Source organism: Eurosta solidaginis, chromosome 3, assembly GCF_040869045.1.
Source record: "Eurosta solidaginis isolate ZX-2024a chromosome 3, ASM4086904v1, whole genome shotgun sequence".
In the NCBI taxonomy this organism is placed as follows: Eukaryota; Metazoa; Arthropoda; class Insecta; order Diptera; family Tephritidae; genus Eurosta; species Eurosta solidaginis.
The window spans coordinates 262,061,161-262,075,254 of record NC_090321.1 but is presented as its reverse complement, the minus strand read 5'-3'; the positions used below and the strand labels follow the sequence as shown (position 1 = coordinate 262,075,254).

The 14,094-nt window shown below is 41.4% G+C and overlaps 1 protein-coding gene across 1 annotated transcript in view; it reads right to left on the bottom strand.

The window, feature by feature from the left end:
• Positions 1-14,094, bottom strand: part of Ndg (Nidogen) — a 45,002-nt gene that overhangs the window by 3,998 nt on the left and 26,910 nt on the right. The window contains exons 2-8 of the mRNA XM_067776207.1: positions 9,856-10,158; positions 9,617-9,793; positions 6,858-8,126; positions 6,521-6,794; positions 2,532-2,674; positions 2,076-2,473; positions 1,853-2,010 (exon numbers count right to left, since the gene is read on the bottom strand). Of these exons, the coding sequence (XP_067632308.1) occupies positions 1,853-2,010; positions 2,076-2,473; positions 2,532-2,674; positions 6,521-6,794; positions 6,858-8,126; positions 9,617-9,793; positions 9,856-10,158 (2,722 nt within the window). The remainder of the gene's footprint in view (positions 1-1,852; positions 2,011-2,075; positions 2,474-2,531; positions 2,675-6,520; positions 6,795-6,857; positions 8,127-9,616; positions 9,794-9,855; positions 10,159-14,094) is intronic.

Genomic DNA, 14,094 nt, shown 5'->3' with positions numbered 1-14,094 from the left:
TGTCACCACTATACCTCCTTAGAAACTTGCCGTAGACATCACAGACAGGACCAAAGATCTTCCAAAAATTGCTCTTGAGTACGTTAGAGCCATCTTATCTTCTCCACCGTCTATAATTTCGAGGCATAAATCAGAACATGTATAGTGACCTACCTGTAGAGCGTGATGTTTGTTCGTCGTGTGAGTAGTTTACTTTTCAATTGCCTACTCAACCAAAAGTAGCACTTGTTGGCAAAACTTCTAATGCTAGCTCTCAGATAGACGAAGTCCTTCGCAGTGTAGAACTTAAACGTAAACTACAAAGCTCTAGCTATTTCTGTTTCCCCCGCTTTGCTTTTGCCTCTGTCTTCTCTCTCAATTACTCTCTATGACCTATCTATCTCGATCTTTCTAGTTCCCTTTAAATCTGCCTTTATCCCTCCCCCTCCTGCTACCCTTCCTCCCAATGTCCTTTCTCTTCAATATCTTTTAATTCCAGTCCTATCCCCTTTACCGTGCCTTTTATGTTTGTCTTCGTTATGATTTCCATTTTCCGTCTCATCTGCCTCAATTTAATTTTATCTCCCCCCCCCCCCCTCCCACCACCCCTTCGCCAAACTCTTTTCACGCAATTTCTTCTCGGTTTTCTGTCTTTCACGATACCAAATTTGGGCATGTCACCACCCCATTTTCGAAAATATCAAGCTGTTTTTCGGTTAGATATAAACCCAACTTTTTAAAACTTGTCGCCTTATGTTTTTACAATCATTGGTCCTCCAACATCATACCGTCACCCAGCTGTGGCCGTTATGATACCACCGTCATCGTGCTGGCGCCTTTTATATACCCACTTTTGATCCGCGGCCACCCGTTATCATATCGTCGCTCAGTACCTAGGCTAACTCCCACAATCCTTTGCGCAACAGTTGCCGATCACCGACCTATTCTACGCTGTGCGCCCTACTCCGTTCATCACATACTGACAACCCAAGCCATCTCGCTTTCGCGCTCCTCATCTCTTGTTACTAAAAGCTGTTGTCTTCCCAACATCTCAAGATGTGTATGTGTGTCTTCAAACTTCACACTTAAATATTGTGGGACCTCTGTTCTCAGTTTCCCCATCCCTAAAGATCATAACGAGAAGAAAAAAACGTTTGGTATGTCGAGTAAAATAGATCTCAGTAGTATCATCGATCTCCTCGAGCCATCCAGATATTCCCTCAAAACCCATATTTTAAAATATTTTACCTTGCAAAAGTTAGCAAAACTGCTTTGCACTGAGAGTTTCCTGACACATACTGAGCTTTAACTTTCAGTGTCGATTCAACTTTTTCGATTTGCGGCAGTTTTTATTTATTTAGAAAAAAATGTTAACACAAAATTTAATGTACAAATTACACCATTTGCCAAAATTATCAGCAACAATAAATGGCATTAAACCGAAGAAGACAGCGCAACTGACGGCACTGCAGCGACGAAACTTCGCCAATCCAGCGCCATCAACCATGAGGCATGGTGGACCACAAATAAGTGGCGGTCATGCACCAAAACCGAAAATGACTACAATGGGCGGCCTAAAGGAATTTCTATTGCATCCGCTAACTTGGGATCGGAACAATGGTTACTTCAATATACTGCTGGGCTTAGCCATTTTCGGATATTGTTTCTGTACGGCATGTCATAGTGACGGACCACGAACAGTTTCGTATGAGCAAAAAGGAAAAAAATAAATAAGTTTGGCAAAAAATAAAAGACCTTGAGTCCAACAAAAGCTTGTTAGTCTAATTATTTGCCAATTGGCCGTGTAAATAAGCGGAGAGTTGCGATTTCCTTTGCTGCACATTTTTCTTAGATTTTTTTAGCACTTACATACCTTGATTGCACATGCAGACGAGCCCATTGTTGGTAGATAAACACTTCGCATTCATATCGCACATTTGTGGTGTGTTGAGGCAATTCCGATCTTCTACACAAACGTAGCCATCGCCATGGAAGCCAGCATTACATTGACATTCATAACGTGCGGGATCACTGTGTGATAAAAAATTGCATAGAAATTTTGAAAATTTCAACGAAAGAGCTCGCTGCATACTCACTCAGTGGGTTCACAAGTCGCATAAACACCGCAATTATTTCGCACATTACAAGGTGGTGGCACACTGCGACAACCTTCTAAAGCATCACCTTCATAGCCTTCATAACAATCACAATATTGTACACCCTGTACTGAATCCCATTTACAAATTGCATTGGCGCCACAAAATACGGGACCACAACGTCCAGCTTGTACGCATTTATCAGAGCCGTCACGTTCATAACCGGCCAAGCATTGACAAATGCCGCCATCGCAGAAAGCATTCGGACCGCAAGTAGAGTTTTCACGACAATCGGGAGCCAATTGACAACGGTAGCCATCACCTTCGTAGCCGCTCTCACAAGTGCAGCGTGATTGGTTGTAATCACAATAGGCGTGTGCATCACAGATATCGGGATTCTAACGTAATATTTAGATGAGTTATATATTCCTTTTAATTAGGATCTAAGTTACTTACGTATACACAGGTAGTGTCGATGGGTTCACAATGATAGCCATCGCCTTGGAAGCCGGTGTTGCAGGTGCAAGCATGCCGCATCTCATTTTCATACCATTCGCAGGTGGCGTTTACGTGACAGTTGGCGTCCACATCACAGGGTACTAAAAATTTAAAATAAAACAAATTTTTATTTTCGAAAGCTTTTTAAGGTCCATTTATAGGACCATCTTCAAATAAAATGTTAGACAGGACACCTTCAATCTTATTATTTTCAGCTTATTATCAGACTAGATATATTTAACATAGCTAGGAAGTAAGTAAGGACGTCCGAGCGAAGCTACCCGTCAGCCATTGTCCACAGTAACCAGCTCGATAATACTATACGCAGCACCAGTGTGGTACGGATTTAAACGGGTTCATCAATAAGATATATTAGCAGCATACCGACTTGTATCTATAAAAATAGCAAGTGCTTATCGGACGGTGTCCGACGACGTGATCCTGGTCCTAACCCGAAAAATCCCCGTGGACTTACTGGCAAGCGAATTTGCCGATCTGTATAACACTAATATCAAGCAACCATCTGAAGACGCTAAGAAAAGCGAAAGGACACAAACGCTAAGTGACAAGAACGGTGGGAGGCCTCAAGTAAAGGGCGTTGGACCTTCACATTAGTTTGGGACGTAGCTCAATGGAATGAGCGGAAGCACGGCGAACTGGACTACCATCTCACGCAGTGGCGGTTTCAAAGAGTATGGAAGCGTAGGAGAGAGGAAGATCCTCTTTGCCCAAGGTATACCATGGAGTTAGAAAACGAAGAATACGTCATGTTCCACTGCCCCCATTTTCACGAGGAAAGGCTAATTTTGCATAGGGTTTTTGGGGAGGAACCTACCACGAGATATTTATTATCACAAATATGCAACAGGAAGGAATTCTGGACTGCAGTGAGCAAAATGGCATTTCTATCATACTGGCAGGCTTCTTAAAAGGCGTTAAACTAACGCATGATAACAATCCAGCGTTGTACGTACATTCCATTAAGTAAAAAGCTCTTTCTCTACTCACCTTATCAATCTAGTGTCAAGGTTATCGATTCCACTATGACTTTTTCAATTTTGGTTTTGTTATCTGTGATGGAAGCGCGGCGAGAGTACGTAATGAATGCGTCAGCTAAACTACTAAGATCGCCAAATTAAGAAACTTAATAAGGATACCGGTCGCCGTGGTGTGATGGTTGCGTGCTCCGACTACCATACCGAAGATCCTGGGTTCACGCCCGGGGCAAAGCACCATCAACATTTTAGAAACAAGGTTTTTTAATTAAAATAAAATTTTTCTAAGCGGGGTTGCCCCTGGACAGTGTTTGGCAAGCACTCCGTGTGTATTTCTGCCATAAAAAGCTCTCAGTGAAAGCTGATCTGCCTTGCAGATACCGTTCAGAGTCGGCATACAACAAGTAGGTCGTGTCCCGCCAATTTGTAGGAACAATTAAAAAAGAGCACGACGCAAATTGGAGAGAACCTCGGCCTAAAATCTCTTCGGAGGTTATCGCAGGGCATGTAAATTATGCTCACATTATAGCCTTTCTCACGTCAAGGCCGTAGTGCACGACTAAATTATTTCTTTGATGAATTTTAACGGCGGAATCAGGCTTGAGGCATTCTAGGTGTGCTTCAATAACGCATTTTGCACAAAACTAAATTGATGATAGACCGTGGCCCTTTGGAGGTAAAGCTATTTGTACAGAACGGTACTGAGCTAGACGTAAAGGCTATCGAATTCACGCCTCCCTCTAACCCGAGTTGGTTTGCATTCAATGGCTACCCGCTGTATTTTAAAAACGTCTCAGATATATATTTATATTCGAGAGCAGCAATGGTGTTGCTACCATCTTGTGGTCTTCTGTGGTTGGCCGCTCATTTCCTTCGCTCGTTATTTTTATCATATCCGAAAACCACTTCTAATGAATACTGAAATTGTTCTATTTACGAAAGCAAGTGAACATCTTTCAGGTTATATACCTCCCCGCTATTAGAGACAGTAAACTGAACTAGAAAAAATATGTTTAGAATGAATCCGAAACGGATTTATTGGCCCTATCTCTCTAAACCAGGCATATGCAGGATGATCAGAATGCAGCAGTCAGCCGCAATGGATATATTCGGAACCTTTCCATCCGCACCAATAAAGGATCTGGAAGTTATGCCTAGCCTCCTTTCGATAGACCTGTTTGATAAAATCCAATCTAGTTATAATGCATTTAAATTGAATGCAGTCCTGCCATGGAGCGGTATCCGATTGGTATTCTTGGCCATCCCCGGAAAGTTATGTTTTTCGCCAATATTATGCTACACCCACCCTATCTACACAATATATTCTGCTTCTGAATCGCAGAGAGAGACACAAATGGCATGATGTCTTTACTGAGTAAAGCTCACTCTATACCCTGAGTTCATGGTTGTCTTCACGGATTATTCTGAAGTGAATGGCATTGTGGGCATTGATATATATTCGGAAGATCTTTCGACCCCTTATATTGTAAGATTCCCAGCCACTGGGCATCTTTTAAGCAGAACCAAGTGTCTTAAAAGATGCTGGTCGCTGGTTACTATCCAAGAGACCCACTTCGGTGGCAATTTACAGTTTACAGTTAAGCAGCAATCAAATGACTTGAGGGAACCACACTTCTCGCAGAGAGAAACAGATTGAATAGGGTCCTTAAACTGAAAGACATCTTGGTGCATTATAGTGCTGGCATAAGTCCCAAGTGTGCGTTCCAGGTCTTTGTGATGTACCTGGGAAAGCCTCGCATTTACGCTTGCTGTCAGCAAAAATTAACTGGAACCAGTATGGAAGAAAAACTGACCACACATCAATGAGAACTAAACGTCCGCCGCACCTTAATTCCGACCAGCCGTTGCTCAACTATTGTCGCTTCCAGTCACTGCGACCCTCAGTCGATTTGCAGATACATCAATTTTATGGTGTGATTTGTTTGCAGCCTACGCTCTATTACCCAACCTAAGAAGGGAATAGCCAGTTATCCATTCTACTTTCTCACTCTTACAATACGTAAAGCTGGTGACCCAGTTAGACGTCACGCCCTATTGGAGGATGTTAAAAATATGAATGGTCCAAGTACCATTAAGGTTCTAGCTCACTATGACTACGTTGAACTTTACAGGTCATCGAGCCCTAGGGGGTTGTGGAAACGAGAAGGAGTAGCAAGAGCCTCGCATGATAATTATGTATATGATACATTTATACTTGTAACAGGACTCTCTTCGGGTACGTGAAGTTGACAACTGGGTTGCGGAAGCTGTGAAGCTATAAAGCTTTGTATTGCGCTTATAAAGCCAATGACTAGTCTGGATTGTTGTATACCTATTCCTTCTACGGTCTCCTACCACGCCGAAGGTCCCAGGTTCAAGTTCCTGCGAAGCAACATCAAAAATTTAGAAACAAATTTTTCAATTTTCGAAACAAGGTCATCCCTCGACAGTTCTTTGCAAATACTCTGAGCGTATTACTGCTATGAAAAGCTTCTCAATGAAAATTTATCAGTCTTGCAGCTGCTGTTCGGAGTCGGCATAAAACATGTTTATTTTCTTTTCCTTGTTCTTTAAACGCGATCTAAAATACCAGAGATAAAGATTTGCTTCTTTGTTGGAGACAGGCATTCACGTGCATCCTTTCGATGCTCAAAGTATTTTCAGCTCCGACTCAGAACACTTCACTCTGATTTTTTACAAAATAAAGCTTCGCCGATGGTTAGGCCCACAACAAACTGAGAAAGATTTTGAATCTGAAAATTCGTGGAGTAAGAAGAGAATTGACAGTTGTTTTTTTTTTTTGCCTAATTAATCTTTCACTTGCTACTACTCTGAGATTATATTTTGCGATTTAACTTTCTTCTGGAGTGTACAAGCCTTATACCGGAAGCTATTACTGCCACTTGCTTATGAAATTAAGTAACTCAAAGTGAACGGAAGTTTTTAACTCACTCAATTCTTCCGACTTGGAATCAGTGCCGTATTGTGAAATGTAGCGACACATTTGAGTTTCTTCTACCAACTCGTAACCTTCCGGGCATGTACAATCACCAAAAAAGTTGCAGTGGGCTTCCACTTGATGTTCATCCAACAATATTGGTACGCAACGGCCATTCTCCAAAACTTGATCATGGCCACAAATATGATTACACGTATAGCCATCACCTTCAAACCCACTGCGACACTGACAACGACTCTCCACGCAATCAGCGTCATGAGAACAGCGCTAAAAATGAATTAAGAGAGAAATTAAGTAAGAGCATGCATCTAAAGAGGTTATACAACTTACCTGACATTCGTCCTGATAACTACTGCTACTTAGTATATAGTCTGACGTATACGATTCCTCTTCCTGCACATTGCTGTAATTTTTCAAACACCGATAGCCATTGCCCTCAAAACCATCAAAGCACACGCACGTGAATCCACCTTCATTGTTCGTGCATAGAGCATTCTCATCGCAGACGTGCGTATGCAACAAACATTCATCGATATCCACACAAACTTCCAGGCCATCCTCTTGTAATTGCGGTCCATAGCCATGACGACAATCACAACGATAAGTATCCTCATAAGGCACACAAACTGTATTCTCACCACAGCTTGCACTACCATCGGTGCAAGCATTCGATTCAGCATTCACACCAACTTTAGTCAACACACTCGTACGCAATGCTTGATCACGCTCAAAATAGTCCAATACAATTTTCATAGCTTTTTGTAGCATACTTTTGCCAACGGGTGTTTGGTCTTGATCGAGCAGACAACTATCGAAGTAAATTGATTGATCCAGTTGCAAATTGATGATGCGATTCTCTTCGGGAATTTCAATTGTATGCGTGTGCATGGAGTGCAATTCATTTGGTTTCACATACTTATACTCATCCACATAATCGGGCATGTGCAGTTTGGCATTGCCAGAGATATGTGGAACGTCGCCAAATAGTTCAATTCTAACCGACAATTGATCCCAATAGTTCAATCCCTCGAACGTTTGATTCACAATCAACGTCTCGCCAGTATCGAAACGCACCTTGGATACGTGTACACTGTGACCACCAGTCAATTGATAACCATTCGCTGCACCATTAAGCGATTTTGCGAAAAGCCAACCAATCGAACTGAAAATGGGCAAAGCTAAACGTAGTTGGGCTCCCAGCTCTGCACTTAACGGATTGATAGCGGTGTAACTACGCGAGTCTGCCGTCACAACATACGATTGCAATTTGGCACGTTCATCGATAGGCAGTCCATTGATTTCACCAGCCAAAGTACCAGTTACACGCATTGGGTAATCATTTTTGAGACAAGCCTTACCATTCCCATAGAATCCTTCGTGACAGATACAACAAAAGCCATCTGACTTATCAATACAGTCAGCATTATAGTTACAAGTTTTGTGTCCACTCTCGGCACATGTGGGTGCGTGTGGTACAATATTGAGATGCTCCTGATCGGCGGGCACTTGCACGTTTGCCCCCTCAGCCAACGCTCCAACATGAAAGACCCAAACGCCAGGCACTCCGATATTTGAGTTTTCGGTTAACACAAAGCGAGCCTAAAAAGCACAGAAAAATATTTTAACAAAACAGAAAACAAGATAAGCCGGCTAATGAGTTCTAATGGCATTTAGTTCAGGTTTAGTCAATCGGAGCCGTCTTCGACAGCGGGAAAAGGAGCTGCGTATATGCCGCTGTGTCTGAATTTTTAGTTTCACCGCAAAACTTATAGGGCTATGCAAAATGATGTTAAGCAAAACCATCAGATAAGTCAGAATTTGGAATGACCTCTCCGAGCTGTTCGAACATAAACGAGGTTAGGTTATGTTAGGTTAGGTGGTAGCTGCCCTGATAAGTATAGCTCACTTGGACAACACGAAGGTCCGTTGTGATACTACATACACCAAAAATAACGGTGACTTATATCTAGCTGCTTAGAGAATCGTTGGGTAGCAACGATAAAGCTCCGAATGATACCGATCTCAACTTTGGATAAATCCTCGGGAGATTTAAGTGAGTCGCGACCGAAGTATGCGGTATCAAAGAAATAATACAAGCTGCAGAGCTTAACCACTCTGGAACAATATTTTGTAAATGCATGCAGTTACTGACGTCCTGCGAACAATATTGATATGATCGGCCTGAAAACTAAGTTCTTCCTACTCCAAATTGTAAAAAGAAGCGGAAAATATGGGTTTAATGGTGAATGAGGACAAAACGAAGTACCTGCGGTCATCAAGCAAAGAGGCAGCGCATGGTAAGACTTCATCGTACTCTTTTTTGTTGTTGTTGTTGTAGGAATAAAGACACTCCCCGAAGGTTTTTAGGAGTGTTATCGATATTGATGGCCAATACCGTGATCAAGGATGCTTGGGCATTAATACAATTTACTACGAGCTGTCAGGTGAATTTTTTGACTTTTTATCCTTTTTAACGGGTATATTTTGTTTAAACGTTAAAAATAGATCTGGAACTGATTTGTGTAAGTCCCAACTACATATAACAAGCCGCTTGCTTCAAAACAGCCGTAATACAGAACCTACTGAAGCTCATTTTCTCTCGACTACTTGCATGTTGGTTGTTCATGTCGCTGCACGAACTATACAACATTAAGCGCAACTACAGAAAGTTAGAATAGCTCAAACTAACGTATTTCTAGCTTAATATTCAACCAATTCCTTCAAACATCCACTTTTACACGGCAGTAGCCGTCGTTGTCCAACGCATTTCTCGGCATCTAGTTCTCAACTACTTCCATCGCGTGCACTTCTAATATATCTTCGGCTTAGCTTTCGAAGTGTCTTTCAACTATAATTTTTTAACCGTTATGAAATAAGATACGGAATTTTTAGCTCTAGTACTGTTTAATTTTGGTACAGGTGCTTAGTTCTGCCTCAGGTTAAATACACAGTGAGATATATTTAAATGTGCTCTACCGCATATAACCATTAGAACTGAAGGACACAGAGCTCTGCATGTGTGTCCACAATTATCTCTAATGCCCATCACTGACAACAAAAAAGGAATAACAAAAGTTCCGTTTACTTACACTATCCGTGCCGGAGCCTTCAATATAATAATGACGTCCATCCTCTGCAACAAAACCGGCTTGTGCGCGTATATCTGGCAAACCCAGAGCACCGGTCTCACCTTGCAGCCAATTTATGCCATTGTGTGCGTAAATAAATTGCACAAAGGTCTCACTCTCATTCGCAATCAAAGCAACCTAAAATAAAATTAATTGTCCATACATCATCACTGCTCGCAGTCCCTTAATCGGCTACTCACCTGAAACGTATTTAATTTATCACTCTTCGCACTAAAGTAGCCAACATTTTTCCATGTCGCAACAATCAGCTTATCTGCCTCGAAATCTGGTTTATATGGAAAAGCGTACCTTATCAAATCACTAGCTTTTTGTAGTTGTTCTGCTTCTGATGACTCGAAAACTGATATTGAGGTTATGTTATAGGCAAGCGTAGTATCGACATTAGCGTAAAATGGCGCTATAGATGGATACTCCAGCGGAAATGGTTGATTGATATATTCTGGAAATTCGATGTTGAATGTAAGTATGCCGTTAGTGTTGATCTGCAAAATAAAGCGAATTTTGAGGTTGGGGCTATTTTGAGTCTTTCTAAATGAATATTGAAAATCAAAGTTTGCCTTAAAGTTTGCCCAAAGTTTGTTTAATTATTAACATAAATTATTTGTAAACCATCAGATTCATAAATCCAATATTTATAAACTTCTTAGTATTAGCAACAATTATTTATAGTGAAGGAGGGTTCCCGTCTCTTGCGCATTACTGCGCACAAGTAAACACGTGCACCTGTGCTCCAAATATTTCTTAAATGCACTTAAATTCAGCATTTGTTTATGTTCCATTTAAAAAGTTATTCGGTTGTTGTTGTTATGCTTGTTTATTTATTAATCAAGTGTTTGGTGTTTGGTATCTACATAGTGAATAAGTATTACTAAGAATTAATGAAGCCGCATCACCTGAATGGTCCATAAATACCGCCACAAACGACCGCACAGTACAACAACAACAATAAAAGCAGAGTGTGCCAGGAAACGAAATATTCAACCGAACACAAACATAAGAGAAATGCAAATCAAACCCAATAAACATATTTGTTCGATTCTTGAGATACATTTGAGAACTGACAGCATTTTCAAATCTCAAACGTCGGTTCTTAAATGCACTCAAGAAACCTTTGATACCGTTCTCACACACACAGTTTTTGAATACCAAACCCAAGTGTCTCATGCAACTGCTTCTCTACTCATACTTTTACAAATTGAAAATTGACAACAAACGATTGAGATAAACTTAACACTCAGCGCATTAGGGGCTATAATGTACTTGGAGTAAATGGCAGTTAAAGTTCCAGTTACCTGATCCGGAGTACTGTCGTATATTTAATTAGTAGTAAGTTCTGTATTTTTAGAAAGCATTTTCAGTTCGACTGCCTACCTTCGCTAGAAATATGCATAAGTCTTTGGGTCGAAAATGTTAATTCTGACTTTGCCAACGTTTCAGCTTTGAAGGAATATGGGACAGTAGAGCAGTCTAGTACGCATGCCCCTTTAGCTTTAGGTTAGTAGCGTTACTTCCGACTTTACTTCACTTCCTGCCATAATAATAAAACCGTACTTTTGTTCGAATAAGGCATGCATTTTTGGAAGCAGCTGCGTTAGAAGACGAACAACTGAGCCGTTTGACGCCCAGTTACCTACTTCATATATATCCCTAAATCGTATAAATTTAAATGAATTCCCTCAAAAGCCTATAGAGCGTCTTGAAAATGAGAGAATTATAATTACAACCAGAACTGTGCGGAATGAAGTTGCAATTAGATATTCTACTGGATTATTCAACAGCTTCAAGTCGGATGGCGCCCGCCGTGGTGTGATGGTACTCCGCCATCCACACCGAAGGTTCACGCCGCGTGCAAAGCAACATCAAAATTTTAGAAACAAATTTTTTGAATTAAAAGAAAATTTTTCTAAACGGGGTCGCCCCTTGGCACTGTTTGGCAAGCAGTCCGCGTGTATTTCTGCTACGAAGAAGAAGTGAAGACTCGTCTGCCTTGCAGATGCCGGTCGGAGTCGGCATAAAACAAGTAGGTCCGGTCGCGCCAATTTGTAGGAAAAATCAAGAGGAGCATGACGCAGATTGGAAGAAAAGCTCGGCCTAAAATCTCTGCGGAGGTTATCGCGCCTTACATTTATTTTTAATTTATTTTTATTCAAGTCCGATATCTAAAATCTATTGTATTTAAAGAGGTAGTTGAACCAAATTTCATTACATGCATGTAAACTGGCTGGTTTTTCCAAGACGCATCAACAAAACATTATATTCGCTAGCGGCACCTTGAGAAGTCGTTTCCTAGATAAAGAAATCTATCTGTAGTGCATAACGTATTGGGTTGAAAGCCTCTGAAGCGCATATCGAATAGCGTCCCTAGTCGCATCCCCGACAGATCGATGAATTTTTCCTAGCATGTGATTCACTGCCGCCAGTTCAGCTTAGTCTTGTTTTCTGCACCCAACCATTCAGACAGCACACCAGTTTCGCTAGCACTTCAGTTATCAATAAATAACGAGACGTTGATTTTCCTTCTTGTCTGAGCTCAGTGGATGACTTTACCTTGTTGACAAGGACTTCATGTACCGCAGTTTCTTCTAAGCGGTCCCTAACTGGATCTTGTTAGCACAGCAAGATAAATGATTACCAAAACCACTGCAGATGCTAATAACCATTAGTGAAACGTCGGATATAATAGTGAAATAAATTTTTCAATAAATTAATCTATAGGATATTAACAATATTTAAAACAAACTAAGAAAGTCCTTGGAATTTTGATGACTTTTGGAATAAAGGCCGGCCTGGATATAAACTTGATTTAGTCTTATGCGCGCCTAGCTAGAGTATCACCAGCGGGCATGTTATTTGCAAGACAGCAGGAAGGATTCCATTCGGTCCTTTATCAGCCGAAGGAAGGGTATACTATCTTGGCTTCAGCTACAGAATGGAAAGTCCATAGTCTTTCCTTAAAGTATTAGCGTTATCCGTATAGCAGACTCCAAGGCCTTGTCCTCAACTGACAAGGTTTAAAGAGTTTCCTCCTAGCTTTTTTTGCACCATCTTTACGAAACTTCCCCTGATTCCTTTGATTAGTATGAGGATCAGATTGAACAATTTCCGAAACTTTTTCTCTTATAGGTGCTGGATGCTATGTTATACGATGAGCCCCGGCCCATACTTTCCAAGGAGTGTACTAACACCCCAGAGCTGATTCTGGAAGACGATTTTAGTCTTTGTATCCCTCGATATTTCAAGGTGAGTTATTCACGATGCTAAATGTTATGAGCTAGGCTATGACAAAAAGGTGGTAAAGGACGAGAACGGTTGAGCACACCACCAGACCTAGACTGCCGGCCATCGAAGCCATTGTCAAGAAGTGGGTGTATATTTTTCTCAGTCAACGACGCTTTTCGTCGCGCGGGTTCACGGTGACAGCAATCTCAAAACGTTTAGCTATGTAGTAGAACTTACGTATTCTCGAAGTATCGGCTGCTCACGAGGTTCTCGAAATAATGTAAGGCTAACTAGCTTCTCCACTCCCAACTAAGCTACTGCATTTGGCAATATTGCAGACATTGCGATATCGAAGAGATTTCCACTATGCGCCAAACATATTTTTGCGTCTATTTTAAAGCCGTCTTCGACAGTGCGAAAATGTCGCTATGTCTGAGTTTGGTTTCATCGCAAAACATATACGGCTGTGCAAAATGACGATGACCAACACCATCAGCTCAGTCAGAATTGGGAAGGATCTCTCTTGAAACTAAACGAGGTTTCAGACAGGATGACCCCTATCTGCGATTTATTTAATTTGATGCTGGAAAACAAAGTCAGATAGTTTGCGTCTTGGCAACTACGTCACTGTTGGCAGCCATAGTTTCGAAAAAGTCAAGGACTTTGTTTATATAAAAACCAGCATTAACACATACAACGAAGGCAGTTTAGAAATCCAACAAAGAATCAATCTTGCCAATAGATGCTCCTTTGAACTATGTAGGCAATTAAAAAGTAAAGTCCTCTCTCGGGAAACGAAGATTATGCTCTACTAGTCACATATCGTACCCGTCCTGCTATATGGTGCAAAAGCAAGGACCATGACAACATAACAGATGAGGCGACTCTTGGAATGTTCAAGAAAAAAGTTCTTCGAAAAATTTATGGACCTCTACGCGGCGGGGGCGGCAGAGAAAATTCAGTGATGAGTTGATGAGAGCGCGAGATGATGCTTCGGCCAAAAAAGCATTATTTTTGGAGCCCGCAATGGAGAAGGGCGGCCTCACTGGAAACACCAGGTAGAAAACGATTTAACATCGATTGCTATTACCAATTGGCGCCAGTTAGCCCAGAGAAGAAGGGACTGTTGCGCCTAGTTGGACGACCATAACCGTTGAAACGGTTAAGCGGCAATTGTGTAAGTAAGTATGCTCGAGAAC